General features: G+C 33.6%; 3 protein-coding genes and 1 pseudogene across 5 annotated transcripts; 2 read left to right on the forward strand and 2 right to left on the reverse strand.

Moving 5' to 3' along the window:
- Positions 1 to 708: 708 nt before the first annotated feature.
- LOC145958532 (uncharacterized) lies at positions 709 to 1,965 on the reverse strand. The gene has a single exon (XM_083076031.1). It carries the CDS (start codon positions 1,963 to 1,965, stop codon positions 709 to 711), a length of 1,257 nt encoding a protein of 418 aa, XP_082932157.1.
- A 979-nt stretch (positions 1,966 to 2,944) lies between these two features.
- On the forward strand, positions 2,945 to 16,449 carry LOC109791182 (uncharacterized). The gene is made up of 6 exons (XM_083076033.1): positions 2,945 to 2,974; positions 12,854 to 13,313; positions 13,424 to 14,622; positions 14,719 to 14,821; positions 15,156 to 15,601; positions 15,715 to 16,449. Exons 1-6 carry the CDS (start codon positions 2,945 to 2,947, stop codon positions 16,447 to 16,449), a joined length of 2,973 nt encoding a protein of 990 aa, XP_082932159.1.
- A 66-nt stretch (positions 16,450 to 16,515) lies between these two features.
- LOC145958533 (secreted RxLR effector protein 161 pseudogene) lies at positions 16,516 to 17,208 on the forward strand (annotated as a pseudogene).
- A 1,052-nt stretch (positions 17,209 to 18,260) lies between these two features.
- LOC109811096 (peroxisomal membrane protein PEX14) lies at positions 18,261 to 23,257 on the reverse strand. Of its 3 annotated transcripts, none has more exons than XM_083076662.1 (12): positions 23,106 to 23,257; positions 22,381 to 22,619; positions 22,209 to 22,248; positions 21,843 to 22,036; positions 21,472 to 21,661; positions 21,262 to 21,351; positions 20,746 to 20,807; positions 20,572 to 20,620; positions 20,421 to 20,488; positions 19,919 to 19,963; positions 19,601 to 19,669; positions 18,261 to 18,918 (listed from the first exon to the last, which is right to left on the reverse strand). In XM_083076662.1, exons 1-12 carry the CDS (start codon positions 23,140 to 23,142, stop codon positions 18,493 to 18,495), a joined length of 1,509 nt encoding a protein of 502 aa, XP_082932788.1. In that variant the 5' UTR covers positions 23,143 to 23,257; the 3' UTR covers positions 18,261 to 18,492. The 3 variants fall into 3 exon arrangements, with proteins under 3 accessions (XP_082932788.1, XP_082932787.1, XP_082932789.1); XM_083076661.1 differs by having other exon boundaries at positions 22,381 to 22,625; positions 23,106 to 23,255; XM_083076663.1 differs by lacking the exon at positions 19,919 to 19,963 and having other exon boundaries at positions 22,381 to 22,625; positions 23,106 to 23,256.
- Between the last annotated feature and the right edge of the window lie 809 nt (positions 23,258 to 24,066).

Below are 24,066 nucleotides of genomic sequence, written 5' to 3' on the forward strand. Positions count from 1 at the left end.
GGTTATGAAAGCCGTTTTCTCCTCATCTCGAGAATGCATGGGGATTTGGTTATATCCCGAATAAGCGTCAAGAAAAGTTAAAATTCCATGGCCGGAGGCACCATCGACTAACCGATCTATGTTCGGGAGTGGGTATGCATCTTTCAGACATGCTTTATTGAGGTTAGTATAATCAGTACACATTCTCCACTTTCCATTCGGTTTTTTCACCATCACTACATTGGCTAACCAAGTGGTATAATGAACCTCCCGAATGAACCTAGCATCAAGCAACTTGGCTATCTCCGTTTCAACCGCAAGCTTCCTTTCCGTCCCCATTTTTCTTTTACGTTGTGCGATTGCTCTTGCTTTAGTGCAAACTGACAACTTATGACACATAACCTTAGGGTCCACACCAGGCATGTCAGAAGGTGTCCACGCAAAAAGATCTTTATTTTTCAATATAACCTCGCACAGGGCAGAACGATCTTCTTCAGACATGTCGGCGCCGATGTATGTAACCTGAACAGGATGCACACCGATCTGAAATTGCACTTTTAATTCAACCAGTTCTACCCGCTCTTCGTTGTTCATTCTTGGATCAAGATCCCAAACCGGCTCCTCCACTAGTGCTGAGGCGTTAACAACATGAACCCTTTTTGACTTCGACCTTTTTTCTTCCAATGGCGCAAGTCGCAAACTAGCGTAGTAACACTCCCTAGCAGCCTTCTAATCGGCGTGAATTGTGATGATTTTCCCTTTATCAGATGGAAACTTCATCGCTAGGTGTGGTGTTGAAACGATAGCTCCTAATGCATTCAAGGATGGCCTGCCGAGGAGAATATTATACGAAGTGCTAGCATCAACCACAATATACTTCACTTGAATTTCTCTGCTTTCCTGCTCATCAAAACCAAAGCGCGTGAAGAGTTTAATATAACCCCTGGTACTTACTCTTTCTCCTGCAAAACCGACCAATGGATCATCATAAGGGAGCAATTCTTTTTCAGAAATACCCAACTGTTTAAATGTATTCCAATATAATATATCAGCCGAACTGCCTTGATCGATCAATGTTTTCTTGATAAGGCAATTATGAATTTCCACACTAATAACCATCGGGTCGTCTTGCTCGGGATCAATGCCTTTGAAATCAACATCAGTGAAGGTTATTGCTGGTAACTTCCGAGAAGACTGTCTATGAACAGTGTTGACCGACCGAATTGCTCTAAGATGCCTCTTTTGAGCCGAAGAAGTTGAGCCTCCACCAGCAAACCCTCCTGCAATGGTATTAATCACCCTCCTATGCGATGGTGTCGAAGTATCTTTTCTTTCACGCGACCTGCTTCTTTCACGTGACCTGCTTCTTTCTCGTGAGGCTCTATCAGAACGGTCCTGCCTGCGCCGATCCTGATATCTAGGTTGATATGAGCGAGTTTGAGACGACCCTGACCGATCCACACAGTTATGCAATTTGTCTTGCTTAATCAAATCTTCTATTTTGTCTTTAAGGGCAGCACATTCGTCAGTGGAATGTCCACGATTGCGATGATACCGACAAGATTTACTAGTATCCGCTCGTGGCGGAGTGGATGCTCTTTTCGGAATTGTCAACACTTCTGAAACGAGAGCTTGTTCAAGCACCGCAGCACGGCTGGTATTGAGTGGAGTGTATTGAGTGTACTTCGGACCCCGATTAGGCCGATCCCGAAGAGATATCTCCTTGCCTCGCCCCCTGTATGATTGTTCTGCCTGCTTTTCTATCTTGCTCGACGATTCAGCTCGGGCCTGATTACGATACTCTGCCAACTCTTCCATCTGCATGTATTTGTCAGCCCGTCTTCTTAAATCATTCATGTCCGAAGGTGGCTTTTTACAAATACTATTGACAAACGGCCCCGGTTTTAAGGCTGTTGTGAGATGATGCAGTGCGACGGCTGGGTTAAGGTCTCTAATCTCCAAAGTTGCTTTGTTGAACCGATCCATAAAGGTCCGAAGAGATTCCTTCTTGTCTTGGCGAAGGCCGACTAGAGATAGGGACGTCAGACTATGAGGGCGACTCGTTGCGAATTGAATGGTGAACTGAGATGACAAAGTGCTGAAGGAATCGATGGAATTGGGAGGGAGCCGAGTAAACCAACTCAATGCCCTTCCTTTAAGTGACGTGGGAAAAATCCGACATAAGGCAGCATCGTCAGTTGTGCTCAATGTCACCTATGTCAAGAAAACATCAAGATGTTCGTCAGGATCAGTGGTACCATCATATTTATCAATAGACAAGGATTTCCAGTTATCCATCAACGGAAGTTGCATGATAGTAGGAGTGAAGGGGTGTCGGTGCGATCCAATAGTTGTCAAGTCTGCAGGACGGCCGACGGTGGGTAAGGCCGAGAGGGGTTTTCCAGGTGCCACTGCCGAGGCATGTGGAGCTGAGGTGTGGACTGCATGGGATTGATACGATCCCTGAGTTTGTGTGTTGGTGACATGAGTAGGTTTCCAGGAAGTGTCTTGACTTTTCAACACCTCGTTTTCGGCTCTTAAGGCCGAAAGCTCTCTTGCATCTCTCTCTCGCTGCTGTTTCATCAACTCCATTTCCTGTTTCAACAATCGAACCGTTTCGGAAAGATCTGTTTCATCAACAACCTCAACATGTTCCTCATTTTGATGGTCCTGAGTGTTTGTTCTCCTAGTTATCGCCATTACACTTGGTTAAACTTCCAATTGCCTTCGTTCAGCCCCACGGTGGGCGCCAAATGTACCTACAAAGGGGGTACACCAATGATCTTCTCGTAGTCTGAAGGCCGAACGAGTGCTCCAATCCGATGTGAATAGAGGGGTTGGTACCTGCAAAAGGCACTCCAACGCTCAAGTCAGGACAAACACAGATATCTAGGATAATTAATGAACAGTGACGTTACCTTTTGACCTGAGCTATTTATACTGACATTTATGGGCCCTGGACCCCATGGGCCCTGCAACGTATTTACCGTATCAGGTAATACACCTTAATCATCTGATTAACCCCTAATCACGGGTTAAGAGCAATGAGTAATGATAGTTCCGTCCTGGTGGCCGATTGCCGTTCGGCCACCAAGTACTGCCATTCGGCGGCCGACCAGAGGTGGCCGAACGCCCCTACCCATACATTTTGTAATTGGTCTCTATTAGTAAAATTACTACAGATTGTTAATCTTGTGGTAATTTCCAAGTCGCTATAAATTAATTCTAGAGAATCAATTATAAAATTTGTAAAATATCACGACTTGGTTATTAATTTTTTTAGGTTTAGGGGTTGAATTGAACTTTCTCAAAAAGTTCATGCATCTTTCTTTTTTTAAAATAAAAAGTTCATGTATCTGTTGTTGTATATATTAAACCTTTGTTTAATTGCTAAATATAATTTCTTTTTTAGCTATTTGTTATTTCATCCTGCAAAAAATTAGTTTTACTTTTTGGTAAAGACATAAAAAAAAATGACGTAAATTATTGGGTAAGACGCTCCCAAAGAATCTGCTACTATATATAACAAGTTATCTAATTAACTAAGCAAAGCAGCCTGTAGAACCTCAAGATCCTCCTCAGACATGACACAACCTCCTTAAAGACATGCAAATCTTTGAATCCCCAGCAATTCATTTCCACAACCATGTAAAGAGGGAATCTCATCATGCAGCAAATCCACCAAATTCTTAGAATTCAAAAAGATTGATTTTTACTTATATTTTTATGTTAATTGTTGACACAATTTTTTTTTATAATAATTTTCCGGCTTTTCGGTTCTGCCTTGCTAGAATTGAGCACCAACATACAGCGGTGTAAACAACAACTAGATATGATTCCATATAATATTACATAAAAAAAATCACAATTTATGTAGAAAACTTTTAAACTTTATTTAATTCGTCAAACATATATAATTTAGTATTCAAAGATGAAACACACACATATATTAGCGCAAATATCCAAAATGTTTACAAACTCTAATACAAATGTCTAAACCAAATATACAAATAAATCTAACAAGTTATTATATATAATTTGGAGTTACTAACATTTTAATCACTTACGCTAGTAGGAACCAGAAGTAACCTTCCCTCTCTTATCGATTTGGCAACAAACCAGTTATTATTAATGTTAGAATAGTGGATTAAGCCTAACTCAACCCTACAAAACTAGCTTGTAAGGTGAGGGTTGCTTTCCACTTATATACTATTCAATTGCCTAATCTCTAGTCGATGTGGGACTTGAGTTTTTTCCAATACACCCCCTCACGTCCAGCACTATCAGACTTGGTACGTGGATAAATGGTGGGTGGCCCTTTTTAATGATCTAGGATTGGCGGGACTTGAGTTTTTCCCAATACACCCCCTCACACCTATGAGGCATGCATCAATGGTGAGTGGCCCATTTTTAAAGTGGATCTAAATGGCTCTGATACCATGTTAGAATAGTGGATTAAGCCTAACTCAACCCTACAAAACCGGCTTGTAAGGTGAAGGTTGCTTTCCACTTATATACTATTCAATTGCCTAATCTCTAGTCGATGTGGGACTTGGGTTTTTCTCAATACACCCCCTCACGTCCAGCACTATCAGGCTCACTACAAGAAAAACGTTGATTTTCGACGGAAATTTTCGACGAAAATAGGTAAATTTCCGACAGATTTTGCTTTTTCTGACGGATTTCTGACGGATTTCAATCTGTCAAAAAAAGTGGCGTCGGAAAAAAAAATCCGTCGAAAATAATTTTTTCGACGGAATTTTCGGAAATTGCTGTCAAATTTTCTGACGGAAAAATCCGTCAGAAATTGCTGTCAAAATTTCTGACGGAAAAATTCGTTGAAAATTATAATTTTTTTTAATTTTAATAAATTTATTAATGTAACAACTCTCATATTTGGCCTCTCAAGGGTTCTATTTCACAATATTTCACTATTTAGCGTGTTTTATCCTTACTTGTGCAATTTCTGGGAGACTTCCCAGAAGGTCACCCATCCTAGTACTACTCTAGGTCAAGCACACTTAACTGTGAAGTTCTGATGAGTAAGCTACTGAAATGTCTATGTATGTTGTCAGTATAACTTGTACAAATTAATTCATTTAAGTCATCCTCAAATATACAATCTCATATTTGTACTATAATAATAATATATAATAATTTTATATTACGAATAATAATAATAATAATAATAATAATATATTTAATTATTCTTTATTTATATGTACTTACTTTTATAATTAACATCTACTTATTTTTATTTAAAATTATAATTTAAATTATTTAATTTTATAATTTATAATGATAATATAATTTATAAAATTATAAATATTTATTTATTACATACTTATAAATTAAATTTTAATATTTTAAATAAATTATTAATTAATTTAATATATTTATTTACCTTAAATCAAACATATAAAATTTAAAAAATGTATTTATCCTTTTTTTTTCTAATTATCAACTATTAATAAAATACTAACTTAAAATCTTATCTAATTATATATAATATTTTCATATCAAATTTAAAACCAGATATTAGTTATACAAAAATATTAAGATCATATAGTAAATTGTCAATAAGATTTTAGTTAAATAATTTAAAATAATTAATATTTCAATTATATTGTTAATTAGTAAATAATTTATTCCAAAACTTATTAATTTTTTATATTAATTATTAGTAAAATTTAATAACTTTTAATTTAACAATTAATTGGATCGATGAAATTCAACACACCATGAGTTATTGAGCGGAATAACTTTACCAAGAGTTATTTTGTAAGTTATCTTAAATCAAATTTTTGAAAGAAATTAATTCTCATGTGATAAAAAAAATTTCTTAATAATGAATTAATTTTTAAAAAAAGTTTAATTATAATATATATATATATATATGTATATATATATATATATGTCTTAATATTCACATATATAATGTAATATATTAAAACAAATAATTTTTTGATAAAATAAAATTTGTAGCATGTATGTTTTTCTTTTGTATTTTTTATTTATTGTATACGTTGATTGAAAAAATCAAAATAGTAAAATTGTATACATTGATTAAAAAAATCAAAATAAGAAAAATCATAAGATTTATATTCCATTTAGAATTATTATTATAAGATATATTTTAAAATAAATTATCATCTAAAAATATATATTAGATATTAAAAACATATTTATATCATAAATAAATTAAACTTTATTTTTATAAATTTAACATATAGATTTTTATATTTTTAATAGTGTTAAATTATTATAAAATAAGTCTATATGATTGTAGTTCTACCCAAATATTTAAAAATTATCTATGATAGATAAATAAGTCACACTTAAAATATATATTTTTAAAGAAAGTTAGGTTCAAACCAAGTAAATTATAATAAAATATAGTATAACCTAATTTATTTTCATCTTTAATACTAATCGTAGATATAAAAAACTTGTAATAAATAATTATAATATATATTTATACCTTTAAAAGATATATAAAAATTTTAATACTAAAATATATATAAGAAATTAAAAATAATAAATTAAAAATAAGAAATTAAAAAAAGAAATTAAAAATAATAATTAAAAATAAGATTTCTGACAGAAAATTCCGTCGGAAATTTCTGACAGAATGTTCTGTCGGAAATTTTCCGGCAGAAATTTCCGACGGATTTATTTTTCCGTCAGAAATTTCCGACGAAATTTTTCATCGGAAAGTTTCTGTCGGAAATTTCTGACGGATTTATATTTCTGTCAGAAATTTCCGACAGAAAATTTCTGACGAAAATATAAATCCGTCAGAAATTTACATTTTTCTTGTAGTGGCTTGGTACGTGGATAAATGGTGGGTGACCCTTTTTAATGATCTAGGATAGGCGGGACTTGGGTTTTTTCCCAATACACCCCTCATGCCTATGGCACATGCATTAATGGTGGGTGGCCCATTTAAAGTGGATATAAATAGCTCTGATATCATCTTAGAATAGTGGATTAAGCCTAACTCAACCCTACAAAACCAGCTTGTAAGGTAGGGGTGAGCATTAAACCGACACCCGAACCGAACCCGAAAAACCCGAAAAAAAATATTGTTTTTGGGTGGGTTCGGGCGGGTCTTATGGGTAAATCGGGTTAAAATTTTGATTTTATACGGGTTATATTGGGCGGGTTCGGTTTTGAATTTTTAAATCCGCTAAAAACCGAACCCAACCGAAAATGAGATAAGTTTAAATTTTTATTACTTTTGTATAACTAAACAACAATGGTCCAAATTTAAAAGTCTTTATTTCAAGTATAATATAGCCATGAATTTGTAACTTATTTTTTTCCTTTTTCTCATAACTTAGATATTTATTTTGTCTTCTCCTTCCTCATTCAACTTCTCAACACACTAGTCCATTTTTAGAGTTATCTTTTTGCTTCTTTCTTTGTCTTTCTTTTCCATCTTCTTATCTCCATTTTGAGTACATTTTGTGTGACTGTGATTTCTTATGGTTTTGTAATCTAACTTTATATTTCTTTTTCATGTAACAACTATGAATTTTGTTATCTTTTATTTTTGCTTCCTTAGTTTGTAAATGTTTCAACTACGAATCTATTTACACCATCTATTGTCACCTTCATTCTATTTTTATACACTATTTTAAAAATATTTTTTATCGTTTTAAGTTTCATCTTCGTTAAGATAAATTGGTCTACAAAAAAATTCAAACCCGATTATACCCACCCGCTTAAATCCGAATCCGTTTCAACCCGAACCGCCTCAAATCGAAAGCTCAGTCGGTCGGATATGGGTCACATTTTTTCAAAGTCGGTTTACAACGGGTTGGACATTTTTCACCCGAACCCGACCAAACCCACCCGTTGCTCACCCCTATTGTAAGGTGAGGGTTGCTTTCCACTTATATACTATTCAATTGCCTAATCTCTAGTCGATGTGGGACTTAGATTTTTCCCAATAATTAATACTTTTACAATTACAACGTTACGAACCTGTCTGTAGACAAATCTAAAAGTATTTTTTGAGAATTTTTTTTATTGGAAATAACTCTTTATTTTTAATATAAAAAAAACTCTTAAAAATACTTTTAACTTATATTTAAATAGACTAAATGTGTTTTTGATTGATTTGGATATATGAGAAAGATTAACCAAATCTCCTTAACATGTATATTGGACAAGAGTGTTTATAGTACAAGTACTTAAAATCAAAATTCACATTTAATTATTACCAATAAACCTCCAATTTTAAAATAACATTGTGCGACTACAATATATATAAATATATAGCAGTCATGTAAAATATAATGACTCCAATTATCTTTATTGATAGTAAATAATTTTATGAATATTTGTTTATTCTACTAATATATTCAATCCAACTAAAAAACTAACATCCTTCATAGGTATGGACTTGAGTAGACTATTATTTATTTTTTTCTATACATATAAATGTTTAAGTGAGTTGAATCTCAAAGCTCATGAAGGTCTAGACAAATTTCAAAACTTTATAAAAAAGCTTACAAAAGTATTTACATATTATCTATCAATAAAGTTCTCACATCAATAACGGGAATCAAATATTACCTTTTGAGATATGAGTTAATTTCTTATCAATTAGACCAATTGATCATTTACTAACATTCACATGTACATATAAAGCAAGCATCATGCAAAATGATGAGAATATGTCCTAATAAACTTATCTCTTTTCCATTCCCTTAGAACTCTAGAGGTGCCTGCACATGAAAATATAAAAGTTAACCATTGGAAAGAATAAAAGGAAATCATATATGTTTTCCCCAAAGTTATCATTCCTAATCGGAAAATATATAGCATTGGAAGAGATAAGAATGTTATCCAAGCCTTTAAAGGTATAGTTATTTTCAGTTTGTCTAAAATGTTGCTACAATATAGCATTTGGGTGGTAAACGTTAGGATAGTAGCAATTAGTAGCAATATATTGAGTTGAGTGGGAAGATATTCTTTGTGAAATAGATTGGTAGGCATGTTCACTTGTGCGCACCCACTTGTGAGTGTTTTAGGTATATATTTGTATGTGCTCTCTTTCTTCTATTAAAGTGGCAGACAAGGTTCATGCCTTTCTTATATTCTCTACTTTTAAAAACTATCTCAATCACTGGCGGAATTAAACGTATATATCATCTGCTGCACCATACCAATTCTATGATTCTCTCTTCTTTAATTTCTCTCCTCTTTTTTCGACAAAAGGTTTCTTCCACTAAGTGTGAACTTCTTAGAAGCCAATATGCAAGTTATTATAAATCCAAAAAGTTGAAGGCAAGTTAGAGAACTTTCTAATCCAAACCATCACCGATATCAGTTATAAGGAGCGTATTTGAATCTACATGTATATATTTATTTTAAAATTAACAAAATTCTAATTAAAAGCTTCTTTTTAAAAAGAATATTTTCTGGTAAACTCAAGTATCTCCAAGTCAAAAAGCCGGGACTATTTCTTCATTTCATGATTTGATTAATTTCTTTCATCAAATACTCTGATAGGCATGAACTAATATTGATGATCTAATCTTTAACTATATGCTTAAAATCTATCATTGATACCATATCATATTAGATTATTTTTTTAATATATATATATATAGCATACGTATTTAGTTGCTTTCAATTTAAAGAGGACATTACTAACATGTAGTTGGTTAAAACAAAATTGAAACATTTTAGAGTCGATTATTATAGACGAGAAAAACGTGATTGAGAGAACATTTTCTATATCATATTAAGAGACGTGTTCATATTTAATGTGTTAATGTTAAATAAGATTATTTTAAAATAATAATAATAATAATACATGAAAGAAACTATAAATACTTTATACCAAATAAAAAAATTAAAAGGGTGGTGCTGACCCCAAATTTCGTGAGTGAATATGAGTGATGGTGACTTTCTCGTATGACGACTTATTTCCATATAATGTTCCATCTAATAATTAGTTTAGTGCTTTACAATTTCCTTGCGCTACCCATTTTATTATTTATAAATTTAATACTTATATTTCAATATTATAATTTTAAAACTTGTTCACTTTTATTTTTAGATTAATTTTACTATGCTTGTAGATGACGAAGTGTTTTAAGAGACCAAGTTGTAGATCGAGAATTAATACTAAAAGTTAATCATCTATATATTATTAGTGTAAAGTTTTTTTTATACGGGTAACTAATTATATTCTTTAATTGTGTCATGTCACTGTAAATACAATTATTTTTAACAGTGACATGGTACAATTAAAGGATATAATTGATTGTCAGTGTAAAAAAACTTTACAGTGGTAATGTATAGGTAATTAACTCTAATACTAAAGAGCCGAAATTTACTGGGATACACCGGAGTCTATAGAGGAAACCAAATGTCCTAATTGTTGTGGTTACAAAAATAAATAAAATAAATTTTGCTATACTTAAAAGAAAATTTTGTTGTTTATAATGATCATATCTAATTCAAGTAGAAGGAGGCAATTTTTTTTTTTACATATCAACCAAATAGAAATAATTTTAAATGTAACTTTTAAAATGTTTTAATTATATGACAATGCTTAATTGGATGATAGTGTATTCTGATTAAAATCTTTTCTTTCATGAAAAATGACATTTGAGTCACTTTCTCAAAATAAATAAATTAAAAGTATATTCTTAAATGAAAAACATATTTTTATTCCTAATAAAATGAGTGAGCTTTAGTTTTGATTTGTGTAAAAATATGTCTTTCATTTTTCTAAATTTTGGAATCACTAGTGGTAATTCAATTAAAATAAGTAAATTTAATTTTTATCTTATAAAATATTTTTTTTTAAACTTCATCTTTCTAAAATCTAAAATCAACAATTTTAGTTTATAACATTCATTTTAAGGTAGATAAATAATTCGTGATTTTAAGGATTTAAAAAAAATAGATATATCACATGCTAATTTAGCATCACAGACAATCATAAGTAACATTTGAAATTATTGGTCAATCTTATGATAAACACATCGCTAATTTACTAAAATCACATTTGAAATTATTGGTCAATCTTATGATAAACACATCGCTAATTTACTAAAATCACATAAATAGGGAATAAAAATAGTAATTCCAAATAGTTAGGTGTCACATGCTAGCATCATCACAAAGGATCTATAAATTTGTTTAGAAGTGTTACACGTTAACATGATGTTACAAACAACTATGAATGTCACTTGAGATAATTACTTAACTTTATGATAAACAATTAAGTAATAAATAATAAAAATTACCTAATTGTAGAGACTGAAAACAAAAATTCCAATTTTTTTTTAGATCGAAGAAGTAATTCTAAATTATAGAGAAATGAAAAACATTTTTTTTAGAAATAAAAACCAAAACTTACTCATGAACATTAAAAAAATATATTTAAACTTTATAAAATAATGATGGAATCAAAATATTTGAGACATAGTATTCGAATTACAAAAGGTATTTAATTAAACTGTACTAACAATGTAAAAATAGATTGTCATATAATTATATATTGTAATGTGTGATAATTTTACTAATCTTTATAATAATTATTTTGCAAAACTTTTTCTCATCCTCTGCTCGTATGGAGAAAATTATTTTAATCTTTTTCCTATAAATACTTCTACAAAAGTTTATCTAAATATACCATTTTTATTTTCCTATAAATACTTCTACAAAAATTTATCTAAACATACCATTAGTTTAGAAGTGCCTCTTCGTACAATATAAAAATTATATATGTGGATAATTAGCTTTTCTTTGTTGATTTCAAGCTATATTTCATTTCTCTTTATTAATTAACCTTCAAATTCTTGTTTTATAAAATCAGTAATAAATGTTAGGTAGAAATAGGTGTTACTTTTATAGATTGGGCTTTATTTCATATCAAGGTTGTTAATGGGATGGTAGAATATGGCATAGGCTCATGATATATACACCTCCCTTTTTTTATAAGTACACCTCCTTTTTTAAAAAAAATTATAAAATATTATCATTTTTTTAAAAAAAATTTAATTTTACATTTTTAACTTTCAATTTGCTACTTTCTTCTTCTTATTCATACACTTTTTTTTTCTCTTTTAATTTTCACATGTTACGAAAATAAGTGGGGTGAAGGAAAAATAAGGAGGTACATATAAAAATTGAAAAAAGGAGGAAAGATGTGTGAGAAAAAAATACTAAATTAAATATTGTGGATATAAAATTAAAAAATTTAAAACAAAAAATTAAGAATATTTTAAAATTTTCATTATTTTTTTAAAAAGAAGTGTACTTATAGAAAAAAGGAGGTATATATATCATGAACCTATGGCATAAGGCTACGGCCTATGGCGCCGCCCTAACGGGCTTTCATTCATAAATTGCTTATGGCAATTATGACGCCATGGCAGCGATATATCGGTTATTTAACCTTGTTTCATAGCATAATTAAGGGAACCTAGCTCAAGGGAACCTAGCTCATTTAATTGAACGATGTTTATAAACTCCTTTGAATTTGATTCCTATGAATATAAAAAAAAAAAGCATAGTAAAGACCAAGAATCAAGACTTTCATATAAAATTAATCTGCAAATCAGTGTCAAGGTTAAAAATTAAATAATTAATTTAACCTTTCAAAAATTTAATGTATTAATTTTATTTTTTAATTGTATCTTTGTTTATCAATGTATCATATCAATGTTTAATACTACGAAAATACTAATTATTATATTTTACTAAAATCTTTTTGTTAATATAATTCAGTTTAGATATACTAGTTTATCTTCTCCTAAGTCATCCTTAGTCAGTTTTATTTAAATCCCTAAACTTTAGGGATTGATTATATTTTATGCCTATTTATTTTATTGTACTCATTCAGATTCATAATAAGAAATTATTCATATTCAAGTTGGTATCAGAGCACTCTGGTCCAGGAACCCTAATCCAGCAGCCAACATCTAGGGTTTCTAGGGTTTTTGAGTTTTGTCCGCGGTTGCCGAAGTTGACATCGCCTGCACACTCAGAGGTCGCCGATCGGCCTCCCCGTCGCGTGCCGCCGTCTCACGCGCGGTTATTGTTGAAGAAGCTCGCCGGCGCGTGGACTTCACGCGCCGCCCTCCCAGCCTCCGTTTGCGACACGGGTCACTCCGTTGGACTCGCCGGCCCTCCCTCTTCCCGTTTTGACCCTTTTCAGGTTGTGGGTCACATTCTAGGTGGTCTGTTGGTGGTCGTTTGGTTGCGGCCTCGGAGTTTCATGGTCGTTTGGTTGCTGCCTCGAAGTTCCGTGGTTGTTTGGTTGCTGTCTCGGAGTTCCGTGGCTGTTTGGTTGTTGTCTCGGGGTTCCGTGGTGGTTTGGTTGCTACCTCGGAGTTTTGTGGTTGATTGGGTGCTACCTCGGAGTTTCGTGACTGATTGTTTGCTGTTTTTCTTCTTTTTCTCTTCATGGCAGAGATTCCTAAGGAGAATCCAAAAATTGAATCTTCCAAAAGGGGGTTGGTCTCCTTTGCCTTTTCTGGATCACCTACTATTACATCTGAAAAGCTTAATGGTAAAAATTATTTGGATTGGTCCACTACGGTTGAAATGTGGTTTTTAGGTCAGGGTCTCTATGATCATCTTACTAAAAGGGCATCCGAAATTGATAAAGAGGTGAGAGATGAATGGCAACGAGCAGATTATCAACTTGTATCTCTATTGTGGCAGTCCATTGAGCCTAAATTAATGGTGCATTTTCGTCCGTACAAGACATGCTATGATATTTGGAAGAAGGCTCGAAATGTCTATGCCAATGATATCCAAAGAATATATGAGTCTGTTCATAGTCTGGCAACTCTTCGTATGGTTGATAATGATTTGCCAACGTATTTGAATCGTGCTCAATCCACTATTGATGAGCTCAAGCTAATGTTGGTTAGTGATGATCTTCAACAAATATTAAACAAACTTGATAATATGTTTATGGTGTTTATCCTTCAAGGACTCCACAAAGATTACAGATCTGTTCGAGATCAAATCTTGACAAATCCTGTCATTCCTACAGTAGAAGAAGTCATAGATCGACTGATTCGGGTCCCTTCACCAGAGGCAGATCCTCACACAGAATCTGAGTCCTCTGCTTTTATCTCTGGTACAGCTGACCGTGGAAGTCGAGGGCGTGGTCGAGGTCGTGGTCGTGGTAAAGGGGGTAGAGGAAACCTCCATTGTACCTACTGTCAGAGAGATGGACATACACGAGACAGGTGTTATTCCTTGCATGGCTTTCCGAGCAAGACAGCTAACGTGGTTCAATCTCCAACTTTAGCTCCAGAGCTCAAGATTGAACCGGAGGACAATCATCCAATCACATTATCTACCGATGATTACCAAGAGTATCTTCAATTGAAGGCAACTAAACAGGCCTCCTCTTCCATCACTGTTGGTCATACTGGTAATTCTACAGTTTGTCTCTCTCATTCTACTTCTATTGGACCTTGGGTTTTGGACTCTGGTGCTTCTGATCACCTAACTGGTAATGTCTCCCTTTTCCCTAGCCTATCATCACCTAAAACTCCACACCATATCACTCTTGCAGATGGGTCAAAAGTTCAAGCCACTGGTATTGGCCAAATATCACCTCTCCGATCACTACCATTAAAATCTGTTTTACTAGTTCCTAGATGTCCCTTTAATTTGATTTCTATAAGTAAGTTGACTCGGTCACTAAACTGTGTCATAACCTTCACTTCTGATTCTTTCTTGATACAGGACCGGAGTACAGGACAGACGATTGGAGCCGGATCTGAATCACATGGTTTCTACTACCTTCAGCCTTCTACCTCTACCATATGTGCATCTATTGAGTCTCCTGGTTTAATTCATCGTCGCTTGGGTCATCCAAGCTTGAATAAATTAAAGAAAATGGTACCTCATCTCTCACGGTTGGTGTCCTCAACAAAATGGTGTAGCTGAGCGAAAACATAGACATATTGTGGACACTGCTCGTACTCTTTTATTGAATGCCAATGCACCCCCAAAGTTGTGGGGCGATACTGTCCTCACTGCAGGGTATTTAATAAATCGAATGCCATCGTCTGTCTTGAATGATCAAGTACCTCATTCCCTATTATACCCATTGGATCCCTTTTATTCTGTTCATCCTCGTGTCTTTGGCTGTACTTGTTTTGTCCATGATCTTTTCTCAGGAAGTGCTAAATTGTCTGCTCAGGCCATCAAATGTGTGTTCTTAGGATACTCCCGTGTCCAAAAGGGGTACCGTTGTTACTCTCCTGCTACGCATCGATTTTACACCAGTGCAGATGTCACTTTCTTTGAAGATACACCATATTTTATTGCCACAGATGTCTCTCCGGTTGACTCAGATCTCCTCTCTCAGGTATTGCCTATTCCTCATTTTGATCATAGTGTGCCTCCTACCACACCTGCTACTTTAGAGGCACTAGATCCTCCCGCACTAGCAGGGTCTGATCATCCTCTACACCGATTTGGGATAACCTATGAGCGTCGATCACATACTGTTGTTCCTCCAATGATTCTTCAATTGAGCCATGTGATTCTACTCCTGCTTCAGTCTCCTCACCTACTCCGGCCCCACCTACCTCAGTTGACTTGCCCATTGCTCTTCGTAAAGGTAGTCGTTCTACTTGTAATCATCATCCTATTTTTAACTTTCTTTCATATCATCGTTTGTCTCCTACCTATTATGCTTTTGTCTCTGCTATTTCCTCTATTACCATTCCCAAGACAGTACAGTTGGCCTTAACCCATCCAGGATGGCGACAAGCAATGATTGATGAGATGACAGTTTTAGACTCCAACCACACTTGGGTACTTGACCCATCTCCGCCTGAAAAATCTGTTGTTGGATGTCGGTGGGTATTTAATGTTAAAGTGGGCCCTGATGGACAGGTGGATAGATTGAAAGCTCCTCTTGTGGCTAAGGGATACACGCAAGTATATGGTTTAGATTACAGCGACACCTTCTCTCCAGTTGCGAAGATGGCCTCAGTTCGTCTCTTCTTAGCTATGGCTGCTATGAGACATTGGCCTTTGTTTCAATTAGACATCAAAAATGCCTTCTTACATGGTGATTTGGAGGAGGAGATTTATATGGATCAACCTCCTGGGTTTGTTGCTCAAGGAGGGTCTGGTCTTGTATGTAAATTGCAAAAGTCCTTGTATGGCCTCAAACAATCACCTCGTGCTTGGTTTGGTCGGTTTAGCAAAGTTATACAAGAATTTGGAATGATCCGCTGCGAGACAGACCACTCTGTCTTCTTTAAACACTCATCGACACATAGATTTATCTATCTTGTTGTTTATGTAGATGATATTGTTATTACAGGTGATGATCAGGAGGGCATCAAGGCTCTGAAGCAACACTTATTTGAACACTTTAACACTAAGGATTTAGGTCCCCTACGTTATTTTCTCGGGATTGAGGTCGCTCAGTCAAAGTCCGGTATTGCTATTTCTTAGAGAAAATATGCCCTTGATATTCTAGAAGAGACCGGACTTACAGATTGTAAGCTAGTTGACACTCCCATGGATCCTAATGTGAATCTTATGACTAATCAGGGGGAGCCTTATTCTGACCCAGGGAGATATCGGAGATTAGTGAGAAAATTGAATTATCTCACCATGACCAGACCTGATATATCCTTTCCTGTCAGTGTTGTAAGTCAATTTCTTAACTCTCCCTGTGAGAGTCATTGGCTTGCAGTTGTTCGAATCCTTAGATACATCAAAAGATCACCAGGAAAAGGACTTGTTTACAATGATAGAGGACATACAAACATTGTTGGATATTCAGATGCAGATTGGGCAGGTGATGCAAGTGATAGGCGGTCAACATCAGGCTATTGTGTCTTCATGGGTGATAATCTTGTCTCATGGAAGAGTAAAAAGCAAAGTGTTGTTGCACGATCAAGTACAGAAGCAGAATATCGTGTTATGACTCACACCACATGTGAGCTCTTGTGGCTAAAATTCTTAATTCAAGAGTTGCAATTTTGCAAGGTTGGTCATATGGAACTAGTTTGTGATAACCAGTCAGCTTTATACCTCTCCTCTAATCCAGTTTTTCATGAGAGAACAAAACATATAGAGGTTGACTGCCATTTCATCAGAGAAAAGATTCTCTCCGGTATCATCAAGACCTCCTCAGTTTGCTCCAAGGATCAACTTGCAGATATCTTTACTAAATCTTTACGAGGTGCTAGGATAACATATATATAACAAGCTAGATGCATATGATATATATGCTCCAGCTTGAGGGGAGTGTTAAGATAATTCTGTTTAGATATACTAGTTTATCTTCTCCTAAGTCATCCTTAGTCAGTTTTATCTAAATCCCTAAACTTTAGGGTTGATTATATTTTATGCCTATTTATTTTATTGTACTCATTCATATTCATAATAAGAAATTATTCATATTCAAGTCTTTTAAATAACTTCCTAATACAAATAAAAAATTGCCCAACTCCCTTTAACCCTTCATGCAAGCAGCATTACCTATTGAAACCATCCTTTTGCCAAGATTCACAGCCAAATGATTTAGCCCCACCATAAGATTTCTCAATGTCATTGGGATTAACAATTGAAATGGCCAACATTCTTAAGAGCATCTCCAATGGGGGTTGTTTATAAGCAATTCCCTGTGCCACATCACTGCCAAATCAGCTCTGACCCACTTTATAGGTTGTTTAAATTTTAGCAATTGCTTCTACAAGCAACTCTGCTAAAATTTAAGCAACTCATAAAGTGGACCAGAGCTGATGAAGCAACTCTGCTAAAATTTAAGCAACCCGTAAAGTGGGCCAGAGCTGATGTAGCAGTGATGTGGCACGGGAAGTTGCTTATAAGCAATCCTCATTACAGATACTCTAACAATAATCAACACGAACAATGAGAGTTGAGTACGAGGGTAGATGAAATATATTTTAAATAAAATATCAAAAGCCAAACCTTAAGAAGGCAATTGTTAAAAAGTGTCTTCTACATATAAAAAAAATTCCACAAATTGAGTATCTAAATTTGAGAGTAATGGAAATATTAGACCCATAATAAATTTTTAAGAGCCTAATAGAAAACATTAGGCTTATAGAAGAAATAAAGTTGAATGAAAACCAACTTCTATAAAAGTTAAACGTACAAGTTAATTTTACCATGAAAAAAGTTCAATTCACTTTACTTTTTTGTTTTCACTCTTATAAGTATTTGTATAGAAATTTATAAAAATAAAATAAAATAAAATCGAGTGGTGTTGCACCTATAAAGTAAAACAATAGTTTATGAAGGAAACACAGTAACCACTGACTATTAACATTTCGACACTGCATGCTTTGGCGTACGTAGGATTCAATCCTCATATAACAGAATCCATAACTAAGAAATAAGAGCTGAACAACTTGAACTAAATCAAGCTATTCCTGAACTTGAGACCGATTCAATTTCTATTTCGAACTCATACTTCATGTATTGTTAGGATGAATGGAGATGATCAAGTACAAAGAACTACCTTCATTTCTCTTCGTAACTGACTTCATGATTTTGGATCTCACCAGAGCTGACAAGTGAGTTGTCGTTGCTGAAGGCTATTGAATCTTCAGATTTGGGTCCATCATTGATGTCTGAAGGATGAGCTTCCGACTGATCAGCCGACGTCACTTCCTTTTGGACTACCGTCTTTGGGCGTCTGATCGCTTCTGCTGCTTCTGGCATTGCTATGGGAGGAGGTTGAGGGGGAACCCACGCTCGTTGGACTGGTGGTTGACTGGATGCAGCAGGTGCTCCACTATACTCGGTTTCGTTATCAATCTCTTTGATTCTGGCGTTTTTTATTTGCCACCAGGGTACTTGATTGTCACCACCATCTTGAAGCTTTCCATTTACTTGATACTGAAGGACTTGGGTTGAGGTGTTTTGAGCCTGACTAACCTCCCAAGGCTAGTGGTCATGAGATGTAGCAAATAATCAGATTCATATGGAATAATACTACCGGAAAGGAATGTTAACACCCATTATGCATAAATTACCTTTTCGCACACACACACATCCGATTTTAATATTACTAATTAATCAGAAGATACCTCAATGTAAATTCATATTATATATCTTATATAAAAAATATGATAACATCCGTTTAGCCCATGTAATGTTCAAATGACTCAGTTTTTTACGTTTTCAAAGCAGAGAATAATTGTTAAATTGCCATATAATCAGTTACCTGGTTCTGCAATTCAATATGCTGATGATATTAGCAAAACATTAACTAGGAATGAAACTTATGCCTAGATCAACTATCTTTACCTTGATGGTCCAAAGGTAAGTCATGTATGTTCACAGTTCACACAGATGGTCAGTAATCAGAATGTGAAGATCTAGAAATAATAATTTTGTGAATGAGTTAATATACAGAAACACTTCATAAGTGAACCAAAATAAAGTTGAAAATTTTCAGACTAGCGCAACAGCAACAAAGTGGGAAAAGTGTTATCACACTAGATGAGTCGACTACATGGATCACATGATGTTGTTTGACTCAGTCAACTATTCAAAAATAAATACAAATAAAAATAAAAATAAAAAAAGCACTTAGGAAATGCAATGTAAGATCTTAGAAATATACCTTGGCTCTAGGTGCTAAGCGAGGATTTGATGGTTGCTGGTAAGGGTTTGGGGGTGAATCATCAATTTCCTGCATTAAAATACTGTGTCATAGAAGTAATGACCACATAAAAATTGGTAAACCTAACAGAGAAGAGTAATCTTATTTGCACGTTACAATCAATATTTTATTACACTAGTAAACATTCATGTCTCACATTTTACTAGTAAATTTTACTTCAATCAATATTTTATTAATTATATCAATGGAACACAAATGATATGTATGATTTTAGGCATGCAACTAGAATTATCAAGATTGAAAGGCATATAGGTTTACTCTAATGTTAGAAGGCTTCTCCCCTCTTTGGATCATGGCCATTATCTGCAGAAAAATAATGGAAGGAAATAATTCACACAGAGGATCGTATGACCTCAATTAAAATCAACAAAATAGAGAATGTCATGTTGAACCTTTTCTAAAACACAGGTTTAATCAACATGTAACGTGGATAAAGTAAATTAAATATGTTGTATTTCGTACCAACAAACAAAGGAACAAAATAATAAACTGGAAATTGCAATATGATGTTAGTTAAAAATCTCAATAATTGCATATATTTAGCTTGTTGATTTGGGAAGTTGTAGAAGCAGAAATCAAAGAGAATTTACCTTAATTAAAAAAATTATATTAGCAAGAACCCAATGTATTTAATGGTTCATAAATGTCATCTTATGATTTGTAGAACAGAAATCTTTATTGGCTCGACAGGATATAACAAGCCCTCAAATATTGCATTGTGCCTAAAGGGGGGTATATGAACAGCAAGACAAAGATTTACCTCCATATATGATTTTGGATGGGGAGCACTAGATGGTTCAGCAGATACAGGAGGGGATGAAGATCTCACTGCAAATAACATTCTAATCATAGGTAATAATTCAGAAGTTACAGTAATTTAATTGATTGAGATTAAATTAATGTATAAAAACCTGTTCGGGACTCATAGTCTGACTTCCCATTCATGATAAGTTGTTGTATCTATTTCAAAAAATTACAGTTGTCAAAAGTAAAACATATTTTGGACAAATCAAATGGGGATTAGAGGTGTGCCAAAATTTCATTAGAGAAGCTGAAAATATTCCTTAATACATATATAATCTGACCTTTGAACTTGTTTGAGTGGCTAGGCGATCTTCTTGCTTTGAGACAGAGAATCCACCAGAAGCTATTTTCCATCCATAATTTGGAAACAGATGATATTTAGTAAGAATATAAAAAATAAAAATAAAAATGAGTACTACAAAAAATCTTCTGCCAAAATATGCTAGAATTTCTGACATGCAAAGCCACTAATTTTTCAGGAAGCCTCTAAAGATTGTAAGAAAGTAGAATGCAGATGTAAAAGTGAGCTTCCTGGCACAGTCACAGAATGAAATTCTGTTATAATAATCAAAATGCACATATTATTTGTCAAAGCTCTTGTTGACCATGCTACATCAGTGCCTTGTTGCATTCTAGAGAGGGCTATAAAGGTACAGGTTCACTAATGACAATCAAGAGCATTCTTAACAAATATACAAGTGCCATTGCCAAACCATAAACCAAACCTTCTGGAAAATATTCATAGCATTGGAACTGTTCATCTTAGCCCAATAAATTAAACAGAGATTTATAGTTACCTTCCAATCTTCTTATTGCATTAGTCATCAACTTCATTTCCTGCACTTGCTTATCCAAAAGGCTCAAAACTTCAACGAAATATCTCTTCTCTGCAAACCAGATGCAGCAAAAAAAAGCCATTATTCAGCAACAAAAGATGTCAACGACAATGAGGAGTATTAACACAAATAAGATATTTTACATCTTGCAAATTGAAATTTATCATCCACCTTCATTTTTTGAAGTCAGTAGTTCTTGGCTTGCTTTTGCAATATCTGCAGCTGCAACTGCAGCTACTTTTGCAGCCTGTGCAGTTTCTTCTGCCAACGATGGTTTTGAGCATATTCTCTTTAATTGGTCATTTTCCTCTTCTAGGGCAACATTGCGTATCCACGATTTTAACCAAGGGAGAACAGATTTCTAAAACATGGAACATACTTCCAAAGTTCAGTGAGGCTCAAACCAGTGATAAAACTAATATATAGAGCAAGAAATTAATTATGCTTACCAAAAGATAGATATGTCAAATCAAGCTATATACTCACCATCCTAAGATATATCAATTTAGAGAGCATCATACAGAAAGGTTAGTGGTAAATACCTTTATTAGAATAAATGTTCCAGCACCTGAAGCAACTACAATTCCAACTGCAAAAAGCGCATGAGTCCAACGAAAACTGCGGCGTGATAAGGTTCCCAACGAAGTAGTCACACCTGTAGAAGCAGGTACAGTCGGCTGCAAAGCCTGTGATTGGCCTTGCTGCTGAATGTTTGATGATGGCTTCAATTGTCCATCTGTGAGTATTACAGTGAACCATGAGTTATTATAACTGAAAGAGGAAATCCAGTTCTATTTGAATAGGATAAATAAATGGGTAAAAAAAACTAGCAGTTGAAACTCAGTCCAAAGGTGAAAAGGGGAAAAACACAGATGACCAATATGCAATTTCAACATTAGACACTTCACCTTGATTTACACCAGCTGTTTGCACACTTGGAGGTTCATCCTGTGATTCGAAGCAAAGGTGAACATTACAACAGATGAACAAACAAGACAGCGATAATCAATTCACTGGTTGTATTCCTACATGAACAAAGCTATCTATAAATTTGAGTAACACATCAAACAAGAAGCTTACAGGCACGCGATGAAATGCTTCATCTATCTCCTCCTTGGTAAGCCCCTTCTTCTCCAGAAACGAACGCCTGTGGATGACAGGAGAACCTCTAACTTTGGGATGCGATAGAAATTTCACAGCATTCTGGATTTGCTCCTCGCGCATGGGTTCAGAGTTCACAAACACCGACGTGTCTGAACTCTGTTTAACAAGCTCTTCTCCAGCATTTTTCTGATCATTTTCTTGCGCAATTTCCCCACCTACACCTTGAAAAGGAGATCCAATGAATCAATTTAATCAACACTCAAAATAGTATAACCGATGATTTATCTGCCTGAAACATCAATCATGGAAGCATTCAATAACACAGTAAAATAAATAAACACGATGAAGGAAACTGACTTTTTGCTATACACACACATATATATATATATTAATAAAAGACGGTATTAGTAGTATTTTTGACACATAAATCACAACTTCTGAAAATTGAACCAGAGCATAGCTTAATTATATAGGTTAAACATTTGTTAGGAAGCTATGTAGTTCATTTCCTTGTAAAAAAGAGAAAATAAAACATAGCGAAATCAGGTTTTGTAATTTAATTATTGGATCATTGATTATCGAAATGAGAAGTAGGAAGAATAGATTCCAAATAGTGCAGAGTGGAGAGTAATGATTCGCAGATCAGCGGAAATGTTGAAGTATGAGGCGTAAAGAAAAGAAAAGAGAGAAGAAAGTGAAACCTGTGGAAATGGGAGGAAGAGAGGATTGAGTAGCCATGCCTATGCCTATGCCTATGCCTAATGCCTTCCTACCTCACAATTCGTAATTGAGGTTTCGTTTTTCTCATAGCATTCGCACACTTTTTTAATTGCTGCTGTAGTAAATAAATAATTCTGCTACTTTATATACTCCTCACTTTTTGCGCCGCTCTATATCTTCCTCCTCCAAGTTCTTTTCATTCCTCCTTTTTTGTGCATATTCTATTTTTTTTAAAAATGTCATAGCAAAAACAAAAAATATTTATTCATTTTGTTCTAATTAATTTTTGTTAGAGAATTTATTTGGATATTTAGCAGTGTTTTATTTTCTAATTAGTTTTTTTATAATATTTGAAAGTCTAACACCAGTTTAGTTGTAATATATATATATATATATATATATATATATATATATATATATATATATATATATATAATATTAAGTAAAAGTCTAAAATTTATACAAAATTTTAACACTAAGAATAAGTCTAAAATTTTACATAAAATTTTATATATTCAATAAAATTTTGTATAATATAAATTTAATCAATTAAATCTTTAAATTATGTGGTATTATATTCAAGATCATATATATCAAATTTTATATAATTTAAATATTTTTAAATGTATTATTTAAAAATAAATATTTATCACATATTTTAAATATAATATTATACATTAAAATAAAACAATGTGATGAACTATTAAATAATTTTTAAATTATGTGAAACTCCAAAAATAACTCTTGCTTAAGTTATCTAAATAAATAACTCATGGTGTATATTAAACTTCAATAATATTAAAAAAAATTAATACATAGATCAATTTTATAAATTTTTTAAAAAATTTAAAAATTATTTGATATTTCGTTTCGTTAATTCAAATCGACAAATAATCATAAAAATAAATTAACAAGATATCATATGATTTTTAAAATTTTATA

The sequence above is a fragment of the Cajanus cajan genome, chromosome 6 (genome assembly GCF_000230855.2).
Source record: "Cajanus cajan strain Asha chromosome 6, NIPB_CcT2T_4, whole genome shotgun sequence".
NCBI classification, from domain to species: domain Eukaryota; kingdom Viridiplantae; phylum Streptophyta; class Magnoliopsida; order Fabales; family Fabaceae; genus Cajanus; species Cajanus cajan.